General features: G+C 43.7%; 1 protein-coding gene across 1 annotated transcript; it reads left to right on the forward strand.

The window, feature by feature from the left end:
- Nucleotides 1-115: 115 nt before the first annotated feature.
- Nucleotides 116-5563, forward strand: UMPS (uridine monophosphate synthetase). Its single transcript, XM_085066982.1, has 6 exons — nt 116-289; nt 451-604; nt 1934-2596; nt 3299-3474; nt 3983-4097; nt 4885-5563. The coding sequence occupies exons 1-6, from the start codon at nt 131-133 to the stop codon at nt 5064-5066; spliced, it is 1449 nt and encodes a 482-aa protein (XP_084923108.1). The 5' UTR covers nt 116-130; the 3' UTR covers nt 5067-5563.
- The last annotated feature ends 5989 nt before the right edge of the window (nt 5564-11552 follow it).

Consider the following 11552-nt stretch of genomic DNA (forward strand, 5'->3'; position numbering starts at 1 on the left):
GGATGGCGCAGATGGCTCTCCCGCCGCGGGGAGGGGATGCGGGACAGGCCACACGGATGCCGCGGGTCACACGGTGTCCCCGCCCCGCGCCCCTCCCGCTGCTGCATCATCTCGGCGCGCCGGGCCGGCGATGGCGGCGGGGCCTGCGGGGGCTGTAGGGGCTGTGGCGGCGGCGCTGAGCGGGGCGGGCGCGCTGCGCTTCGGGCACTTCGTGCTGAAGAGCGGCCGCGCCTCCCCCGTGTACATCGACCTGCGCAGCCTCGTGTCCCACCCGCGGCTGCTCCGGCAGGTGCTGCCCTAGTCGGGTCGGGCCCCACGCGTGTCCCTGCCTGGCGGGCTGACGGGCCCTCAGGGCGAGCGGGGCGCTCCCGGGCCGGGACCCTGCAGGATCGGCTCTGGGGTCGTGTCGAGCAGCCTGATTCTTACAAAGCGTTTGGTTTTCTTTCCCAGGTTGCAGGACTTCTGTTCCAGGCGGCCCAGGATGCGGGTGTGCAGTACGACTGTGTGTGCGGCGTTCCGTACACGGCGCTGCCGCTGGCCACCATCATCTGCGCGGAGCAGCAGCTCCCAATGCTCATACGCAGGAAGGAGGCAAAAGACTACGGTAAAGCCTTCGAGTCAAGAGTTTGCAACTTACCCTGTTTGGGAAATGACTTCATATATTTGCGGGTCTTTTGTAATGCACAGCATCTCCGTTGCAGTTTAAGGTTACCATTGCAGTTTTAGAAGCAGGTCCTTTCCCCCTAAAGCAAACTCACAGCATCCCAGCCTGATCAGCCTCTCCCAGCTCGTTGCTGATAAGCTGCAACTTTAGTCCTGCTGTAGGAGAGTTGGAGACACTTGGAGGGTGTTTTCTGTTTCTTTGGTTTTGTTTGTGAGAGCTTGTTTCATTTCTTTAGCAACATCTTTTGGTTTTTTTACCCCTTGTTACCCTTGCTATGGTTCTGGGTTAGTGGTCTCATCCAGAAATGAGGATTTATGACTCAGATTCTCCAGCATGCTGAGACCAGAGCCACATTTCGCTCTCAAACTGAACTTCTTGCGTATTGACTGTGAAAGGAGCCTTTCTAGTCTGTTCTTCGTTTATCTCTCAAACCCTTTTTTCTTTCATTATTCTATGGTCCTGTAATCAGTGAGCCAGGTGAACAGCAGTCCCTTCTCTACTCAATGAACTATTTATTTGATTGTGATAAAGGAAGAGGGAGAGCATACTGAAGCATTAACCTGCCATATAACTGAATTTCTATGCATCCTCTTCCAACAGTGTGTAATTAGAAAGTACACTTGTCAAAACTAAATGCTACTCCTGTGTCAGGCAGTGGGCCAGGCATGGAAACATTTGCTGCTCCTTCTTGTGAAGCACAAGCCAGTTGTGACAGCGATTAACTGCTCCTGGGAAAGCCAGGCATCCTTTGTCATTGCCCCACAGGAGGCCTTTCATGGATGTGTGCCTGTTGTTAGTTAGGACAAAGGCACTTGAGGCTTTACTCCTTCTAATTGTTCTAACAGGCATATTAAACACAGAATGCTGCCTGTGGAAAACGGTGATGTGGAAAACGGTGTGTGGAAATGCTGAAGAGTGCCAATAACTTGGCTGCCTTAAAGATGTTTTAAATAATGAGAGAATAGTGTGGTAATTCTGAGCCTTCAATCCATGGCAGTAATAAACTTCTGAAGTGATCTTATTCAAACATTGGAATTCGTGCTGTTAACAAGGTGCCAGTTTTGTTAATGGAACATAACTTCTGGAAACATTAAATAGTATTTTATTAGCTTGGAGTAGTAACAGTCTTTATGAATTGAGTTACAGATGTGAGTGAGCTGTGGTAAGAACTGTGATAAGTGGTATCACATAATAAAGTTTTGATACACTAAGGGTTTTTTGGGTCTTCTAAACATTAATTTGATGGAATGTTTGCCTTTTATTTTTCAGGTACTAAGCGAATGGTAGAAGGCACCATTAATCCAGGAGAGACATGCCTGATCATTGAAGATGTGGTAACAAGTGGATCCAGTGTACTGGAAACTGCAGAAGTTCTTCAGAAAGAAGGATTAAAAGTCACAGATGCCATCGTGCTGTTGGACAGGGAACAGGGTGGGAAGGCCAGGCTGGAGCAACATGGAATTCGTCTGCACTCTGTGTGCACCTTGACCGGGGTGCTGGAGATTCTGCAGCAGCAGGGAGAAGTGGCTGCTGAGATGGTTGAGAAGGTGAAGAAATTCATTCAGGGAAATGTGTTTGAGGCTCAGAATGGTGCTGCTCCTGTGAAGAGACTCTGTAAGGAGCTGAGCTTCAGTGCTCGTGCCCAGCTGCCGGGGGTGCATCCCATGGCAGCCAGGCTTCTCATGCTCATGGAAAAGAAGCAAACAAATTTGTGTCTTTCTGCTGATGTCACCAGCTCCAAGGAGCTGCTACAGCTAGCTGCCACCCTGGGCCCCAGCATTTGTATCCTGAAGACTCATATAGACATCCTGAATGATTTCACCCAAGAGGTAGTAAAAGAGTTGAGAACACTTGCAGATCGACATGAATTCTTAATCTTTGAAGACAGGAAATTTGCAGATATTGGAAACACAGTGAAACATCAGTATGAAGGTGATTATCATCAACCTCGATTTACTGTAACTTTGGTGCTGGTGTGTGTAACTGCAGTGCTGGCAGAGGTTGCCAGGAGAGAGCGTGGAATCTCCAGCCTTGGGAAATACTCAAGGGGATGAGACCCTGAGCAACCTGACCTAGCTTTGAAGTTAACCCTGCTGAGGGGGCATGATCTCTGGAGGTGCCTTCCAACCTAAACCTTTTTATGAATCTGTGGTTGTGATCAGTAAGTACTTCTGAGTAGTTGTGTGCCATGAGAAACTGCAGACTGGCTTCTTAAGGCAGCCTGCTATTACTGTATTGCTTGTGTGCCCAGCATGGCTTTCATTTGATACTCCATCTGCAGCTGCAGAGCTGCTCTTCTCTTTTCCTGATCCTTATGTCCCATATAATCTGCATGCTAGCTGAGAAGATAGCACCTGTGACAGTGAATTTCTGGGCTACCATAAAAGTCTCAGTGAATATTAAAGGTGAGATACTAACAAGTGTTTGTGAAAAGTAAACAGAGATTACACTTTGTGGTTAGGCAGCTGTCAGGACTGTCTGATAAGACTGAACTTGTAACTGTCAAGCTTCAGCAGTAAAGCTGTCTTTTAAAATGTGAGGGATTTAGTGTGCAGCTGTTGTTGTTTAACTGGGGCTTCCTGTTTAACACATTTCTGATGACTCTTTGCCTGTGTCTTCTGTTCATGTTCTCAGGTGGTGTGTTCAGAATCGCATCCTGGGCAGACATCATCAATGCCCATGTGGTTCCAGGCTCTGGAGTTGTGAAAGGTCTGAAGGAAGTTGGTCTTCCTCTCCAGCGTGGCTGTCTCCTGATTGCTGAGATGAGTTCCCAAGGGTCCCTTGCAACGGGTGAATACACAAAAGCTGCAGTAAGTGGGCAGTCTTGTTTCAGGTTAAAAGCTTATAAAGTGTGACAGGGAGGTTTTATGTGTTTCTAATATTTGCACTTCCAAAAGTCTCTCCGGCTCTGACTATTTACAGGTGTTTGTTTTTTCCTTGGAGACTCAGGAATATGACAGTGTGGTGTTTAAAGGTTGCAGCTGCAGGCCAGTGATGTGAGGTGGTCAGAGTTCACACTTGGAATTCTCGAACACATGCCAAGTTTGCTATTAGCACCCCCCTTCTTTTTTTCCTTTTTTTCTTTAGGCAATACATTCCTAATTAGTTTAAATTCATTCATGGTATTACTTATAACATAGAAACATAACACTGACTTTCCTGCTAGAGGGAAGGAGTGAATTTACATTGGGAAGGCAAGAGGTGTTTCATACCCCTGCCTCACACAGCTTAATGTGTCAGAGGGTAGATGAGGAACAGATTGCTGGGCCAGCTGAATTTTAACTATATCGTTTATAACTGCTCACTGGCACTTTTCAGGTACAGATGGCTGAAGACAACTCAGATTTTGTCTTTGGATTCATATCTGGATCTAGAGTTAGTAATAAACCAGAATTTCTTCACTTGACCCCAGGAGTGCAGCTGCAAACTGGAGGTAAGTACAGAAGTGATGCAGTCTTCAGTGAAAAAGTGGCTTCTGAAGAGGGTTTGGATGCTGGTTCTCAGCTGGGAGGAGTCTGTTTCCCACTAAGGGCTGTCTTCTGTATTTCTGGGTATGCTGATCCCTTTCCTGGGAGCTCTGGAAGGCAACCAGCAGGGTGCGCAGCCTTTTTTTCTTGGTTTTTTTTTTCTTGTTCTGAGGTCTGTGCATACTATGAAGCACATTCCTGGAAGCATGCAAAATGCCTTCAGATAGGTGTTAGATTAGATGTAAAACCATTCAGTAGGACTGAAAAAAAAATGGTAACAAATACAGAAGTCCAGCTGAAACACTTGGTATTGATACAGGTGCAGTATCAATGAATTGGAAATCTTGTGCTGATTAAAGAGGTTATCACTGGAGCAGATAGGGGAGATATGTTTCTCTGCAATACTTAATTCTTACGAGACCTAAACTGAAATCACAAGCTTTTACATTAATGTTTGGGAGTTTTGCCTGTTTTAAGAAGGCTAAGGCTTATTTCAATAATCCTGTTGGTGCTTCTTTGAGTAACTGTTCCATCTATTGTGATTGGTAAACCATGAAAAAGGAGGGTGCTGGCTGTCAAATTTGATCTGTGCTTGTTGGTTTGTCGATTGGTAACACAGTTTCTAGTTCTGTTTGTGGATTGTTAGGATGAGAGCTGGAGCAGGGGACCTGTCCTCTGTTCCAGCATCTCTCTGAAGGTTTTTAGTAAGTACAGTTTTGTACTAAGTAAAAAAAATTGGTGTCTCTATTTCAGGTGATAACCTTGGACAGAAGTACCTAAGCCCCAAGGAAGTTATTAGTGAAAAAGGCTCAGATATCATTATTGTGGGACGTGGCATCTTGGCAGTTCCAGACCGTCTCCAAGAAGCAGAGAGGTACAGGAAGGCAGCTTGGGAGAGCTACATGAGCAGGCTTGGTATTCCTGCAGAAGACTGAAAACTAGGCAGTGCCATAACCACTAAGCAAAGCTGATGGAGCTGCAACCCTTGTGAGAGTTCCAGTTAAATACAGGGGCACTTCAGCCCATAGAAAACTGCCCTTTTGGAGAAAAATGTGTTACAAAGTTGTTTTAATTGTACACACAGAGATCAAATTGTACTTGCCATTGTTTTTTAGCATTTGAATGAAGAACCCCGAACTCCATGCCCATTTTTTAGTCTTAGTAGGCTTTTTTGTTACAAAAATGTTGCACAGAACACTCCAAGGGTATTTTGTTGGCTGTTGTTGCCTTTTTTTCTTTTCCCCACCCTAAAATTTTTTCTGGCTGTGGAAATGGTATTTTATTACGTTCTTAATAAAATTCACCTGCAGACCTGATGTGCTGCCCCACCTTCACAGGTTTATTCAGCTCTCCTGTTTCCAAGTAGCAATTGCAGTCTTCAATGCCATACTGAGAAATTGAATTATGTTTAATAAATACTTTTTTTCTACCATTTTTCTTTTACTGGCTCTGTATGACTTTTTTTCTGTGGCAGAATTATCATAAAAAGTCATTCTGGTGTGTGTGTGACTGCAAGAATTGCTCATGATTCTGTTTACAGAATTCATCAGAGCAATTAGTTGTTTTGTGCTTAGAGTGTAGGTGTTGATTCCTCTAATATGAAACAAAAATGTATGAACATGTATATGAATACAAAAATGTACTTCATTAGACTTTTGTGACAATAGCTGGAATACTTCCAGGCTTTACTTTCTACTCTTCATGGTGAATAAGGAGAATAGAAATATCTTTTAGGACCGGCTTTGATTATAAAGTATGGAATATCCTTAAGCGTATCTAGCATGTATGTGGTGCAAATAGCAATGAAAATCCTATTGATCAAGAAGTCAAAGACAAGTGGTGATGCAGTTCTGGACTGCTGCTGTTCCAGAGCACACAGAGAAAGCTGGGTCCTATTGTTAATATACTTACCTCTAGACAAGGAACAACGGTATTTAGTGAGAAAAAGTTTTTGCTGTTAGTGTTAAACTCTTCACCAAATCTTTGAAAATAGGAGATTGGTATCTTGAGACACCCTGCAACAGTCAGTGAGATGGGATATTTCACATGAACTTCTATGAAGTTCCAGTCCTTCAAAGTGAACAGAGGATTTGCTTGCTGTCTCTGTATCTCACGGCCTTGAGGTCTGTAGCAGAAACAAGACTTGCTCACTAAAGCCTTTCTGCAGAAAATTGTTTTTTCCACCAGAGGGAGCTGAGACTCTATTTTTGGGGAGCGTTGACGCTCTGGCATTTTTACAGCTTCCAATAGTTTCCAATGATGATACTCAGCGATGATTATCCAGCTCTAGATAATCCTTAGAATTAAAATCTGTCTGTTTTTAATCAGTTACACCCTTGCTGTCGGGTGTGTTTAAAACATTTAAATGTCATTCAAACATTTAAAACAGTATTTTAAACTCTTATAGCCATAGTTTATCAGAAAGCCGCCTCAGGCTGAAGCTCAGCTCTGGGTGTTGTTGTGGGTTTGCTGTTACAGCACAAGCAGAATTTCATGAGTTCAGTATTTTCCACTAACTCTGCTGAATCGTGCTTAAGCGTGTGGCTGACAGCCGTGGAGCTAAATCCCTGAGCAGGCTCTTTGGAGGGCGAGTTTATCAGGCCTCTAGCTGAAAAAATAGCAACTGGATTTGGGAAGATGAATGTGATCTGGGGTCCTGTCACTTAGAGGATACATGCAACTCACTTTCTTTACAAAGCAAGTTCTGAGGAACAGATCAACTGGGAAACTTCATTTCACAGTCCTCCTTTGTGCTCCCCACGGAGAGCTGTGCTCTGGCACTTCGTGTGACAGCAGTGCTGCAAACATTTCAATTAGTAAAACAAAAACGTGTTACCTCCTATATGCATTCTTCTGTCAGAATGATTATAGTAAACAAGTGTGTGCACTTCCTTTGGGGCACCTGGAAGTGATTAAAAATCCATTTCAAATTAAGAACAAATGTTAATTTCCTTGCTTGCCCCTGCTGCTCACATTCATTGCACAGTCCCTGCTGTTGGTCCCAACTGTTCCTAACATGGGAACTAGGTCACAATTTACAAAACTCATTTGCATCATAATATATGAATCTGAAACTCTTGCAGTTCATTCTGTGATCTGATTGAGCCTGTGGTAGAGGCATAAGGCTGTATTTATATTTCTGGGTTTAATATCTGACAAGTAGGCATTTATATGAAATTGTGATCCTTACCCACTCTGGAGTATGGTTTATAACAGAATGAAAGGATATCCCTCTTTTCATAGTGAAGTAAAACTGACCAAGTGTTGCCAGTGCTTGCAACAGAAATCTGCAGGACTTGCTGCTATTTCTGAGCAGCAATTCCTGACCGTGTGAGAGACCAGCACAAGCTGGAACCACTAAGGAATTGTCACATAGCTTTTGATATTTGTGTGTAAAGTTCACTCTGTGTCTTAGAGGTTGTGGGTATCTGTGTCTAGAGAACCCAGGAGTGCTATGTCAAGTGAACTCAGCCAGGGCACTTAAATCAGTATAACTGCCTAAGTACAGTGCTTTACTCAGAGTTAAAATTCTTGCAAAATCTTGATAAAAACACTGCTGAATTAAAACCAGCTAAGTTAAAACTTTTGTCCTTAAAAGTATTATTTGTATGCCAGAGCATCAACATTGCTTTATTATTGGTTAACTGACAGGTCATATTATAGTTTCCATAGCCTAGTTTATGAAAATTTATTTGAGCTTTAATCCCAGAAAAATAACTGAATCACTTCCCTTTAAGTTTATGTGGAAAGCCTGTTGCTGTGGATTTTTTTTAGTAAGAGACACAAACATTGCATTTAGGGAATAGCACCAAAGGAATGTGAAACACCCAGAGGAAGTTTGTTTTCAGATCTGACTTTTGGAGGTCGCTGTCTCAGAGAATGGTCTGTTTTGGAAGGCTTGTGATTGGGCTGTGGGCTAGACACGCTAAATGTTTTGTTTGTTTATTTGTTTGTTTGTAATCACGCTGGTGGTTCTTGGTGCGTCTGTACCACAGTGACAAGCACAGCTTCCAAATTTGAATGCTGCAGGAAATTAAAACTCAGCCTGGTGCCTTCTCCAGCTTCAGGTTTCCCTCCAACTTCTCTGGCAGGAATTTGCAGTCTGGAAGAAGTGACCCTGCTTGTGTGTCTGAGTTGGCTTTGTCCTCTGTCTTGGTTCTGTGTTCCTGCATGACCCTTGTGCCCCTCTGAACATTTTCTCATGATCTTGTGCAAGCCACAGTCAGGCTGGAATAGCAGCTGGGCAAAAGATACTTTCACAAACAGGACTATTTAGACAGGGAAATTCTGCAGTGTTTCCTGCAGCTGCTTTGTTAAGGGATATTGGTTTAGGCTGAGGATGGGAACAGCCATAAAGGTGAGTTGGTTGTAAGGGGGAAAACATCAAACAAATACTAACAGAGAAAATGCCTGTCAGGCCTTGGGAACCAGAAGCATCCTTAAGAAATGCAGCTGGCACTTTTGAAGTATAGCTGGATACTGAGAAACCAGAGATATCCCCAGATACTATTGATAAGTGTAAAACCAAGCAGCTGGACATCAACTCATCATCTGGGAAGGTGAAAAAAATCTCTGGAAAAGGAAGAAAACATTCTGAGAAAGGAAGAGTTGGTAACTGCCATTGGCTGTTCTAACTCATAGGATGGAAAAAAAAGTGTGATAAAACACATTTTGGCCTGAGAGAATACAAAACATCACCAGTTATTGCCTATGCCAGGTGAAAAATAGAAATTGGCAGCATCTATTGGCTGTGCCAGGTGGTGGTGTCTGATGCCCATTTATGTCTCTGTAGTATAAAAAGGACTTACTTTTTACCCAAAATGTGATTTCCTCAGCAGAATTCAGCCTTGCCAGGAACACTAGGCTGACTCCAGGCTGCATGAGGTACATCACCATCCCCAAGAGACTTCATCCATTATCAATTAGCCCCACTTCTGGAATGGGTTTGATTCCTCACACTGCTGGGATCAGTTTGATGAACACTTGGTACAGGTAACATTTTTGAATATATATGTATATAAATATTTATATAGAGGTGTGCATGTTAGTAAGTACTGGTAAGTGTATTTGCTGCTTTACTACTAATAATTCTGCAGTAATTTGTGATATTGAAAAACTGATTTGATGCTAGTTTTGACTGCAGCTGCTGTGAAAATACGTGTTTGCTTTCTGGTAGTAATTTGTAGTAACTTGTAGAGTAAATATGTTTGTTTTGCCAACTGTAACTATACCTCCCTTGATAGCAGTAAACTCTAATGAATAAGAGAAAATAGATAATAAATCCTCTGCATCTGTGCATGAGGGCAAATCTGCAAACAGCTGCAATCTTTGCATACTCACAAGCCAAGTAATCCTTCAGGGCTATGGCATTAATTGGCGTCAGAAGTGTGGCTCTGTGATATACAGGAAATGGATGTTTGGGAGAAGGCAGTAGAAAAGCAGTGGAAAAGGCAAGATAGTTGTGGAAAAGCTCTCTATGGGACAGGGATAAGGTGCCTAAGAATTGGTCAAATTGGGAAGGGCTGTGAGCCGAGTTTCAGAGGTGACAAGACACTGAAATGCAAAGCAGAGAATGGCAAGGGGCCCTTGATTGGGCTTCTCACAGAGGTGTCAGCTGTGGGTGCTTTGTTTAGCATTGCTAGGCAGGAACTGGAAGCTTTGCAGCAAGCTAAGGGTGCAGAAGTGTGAGCAGTTGCCTTTGAATCCCATTGTTTTGTTGCAAACCAATTACTTAGTTGAAAACTAACCTCAGACGTCTGGCTGTATGGCAGCTATGTCAAGAGACAACACGCCTGACCTCAGAGCAGGATCATTGAAAAAACACATCCTGAAAATGGAAATTGAGGAGGAGGCTTTGATTCTGGCAGTGGGTCTTCCTCCCGCTCTTTGCTCCCTGAGTTTTGTCCGGATAACGCAGCCTCCTTGTACCCTGACATTAGAACTTCCCCAGGCTATTCCTGGCTCCTGCTGGAGAAGAAGGCTCCCCCCTGCCACCCAGGCTCACAGTGACTGCTAGGAATTTTCATGTTGAGCAGCTAAGGCAGCTGTCCATGCAGGACAGCAAAAAGCCCCATGAGGACTGCGTGGGATCAGTGCTACCTGCTGGGGGGCTGGAACACTGATCCTTCATCAGGCTGAGGCCAGGCAGATATTCCTGGCAGGAAGAATATTTCTCCTAAACAGTGATGCAGAGGCTGGAGTGAAAACCTTCTCCCTGATACTTTAGATAATAAAAGCACCTTGATCATTAGATGCCAAATTCTGAGGATCACCAGAACCTGTCTCTGAAGCATCTTGTTGTCAACCTAATCTGGCATACTTACTCCCCAGTACACCAAATTATTGACAACAACCTTTGATGCACATTCATAGGGTGAGGCCCCATGGTGCATCATGATGCCCCAGGACACAAATTCAATTTGGGTGAGGAAGAAAGCCACTGTAATTACACTTTGTGTTACAATCACACCCAAGCATGGTTTCAGTGTAAATGGGACAGAGCACAAGCTTGTATTGATTCTGGAAACCTCATAGACATGAAATAATGAATCAGCAATTAGAAACAAAGGAGGTTTTAATGGACTCTGGCATCTTACATGGAATGCTAATAACATGAATTGTCAAAGATACTGTAATCCCACTGGTCCTAATTCTACATGCTTCTGTCTACAGAGCTGGCTTAGTACTAATGATAATTGGGACATGTATGACCCAAGCAACACAATTGGCTCTATAGATCATAACCTCTTTTGGACACTCTGATTATCAAAATTGAATTCTTTTTCTAATCCATGTTTTTCTAATTCATTCTACAAACATGACAATGATTCTGGGTGAAGCTGGTGGCCAACTTTTTAACCCCTGGATGGTTCTGTCTTTGTGGTGCTAAGAGTATTCCACCACAGAGGATAGACATTTGTACCACAGCACATCCTGCTCCTTAGGCATTTCCATCTCAAGGTCTGGCACTTAATTTTCAACACAACCATCACCCTGTAGGTACTCAGGGCAGAGTGTTTAACCCTGTATTAACAGGTCCATGAGGTTTCCAGAATCAACACAAGCTTGTGTTCTGTCCTATTTACATAATTTATTGACTGTGCCACATGAAAATAGAAGTCATCTACTGGCTGCTCCAAGTGCTGGTATCTTATGCTTGCTTATGTCTCTGTGCTGTGAAAAGAACTTACTTTTTACCCCAAATGGAGCCTCTTTCTCTGGTGCATCACAATGTGCACAAATTTTTTGTTCCAAGTGATATTTCTTTGGCAGAGCAGACCCTCACCAGGGATGCCAGGCTGACTCCAGGCTCTGTGATGTGCAGTGGGTTGACCTTGGCTCAGTGCCACATGCCCACCAAGCCATTCCATCCCTCCCCTTCTCAGTGGGACAGGGCAGAGAATAAGATGGAAAACAACTCG

The sequence above is a fragment of the Lichenostomus cassidix genome, chromosome 7 (genome assembly GCF_008360975.1).
Source record: "Lichenostomus cassidix isolate B80296 chromosome 7, HeHo_3.0, whole genome shotgun sequence".
Taxonomy (NCBI): Eukaryota; Metazoa; Chordata; class Aves; order Passeriformes; family Meliphagidae; genus Lichenostomus; species Lichenostomus cassidix.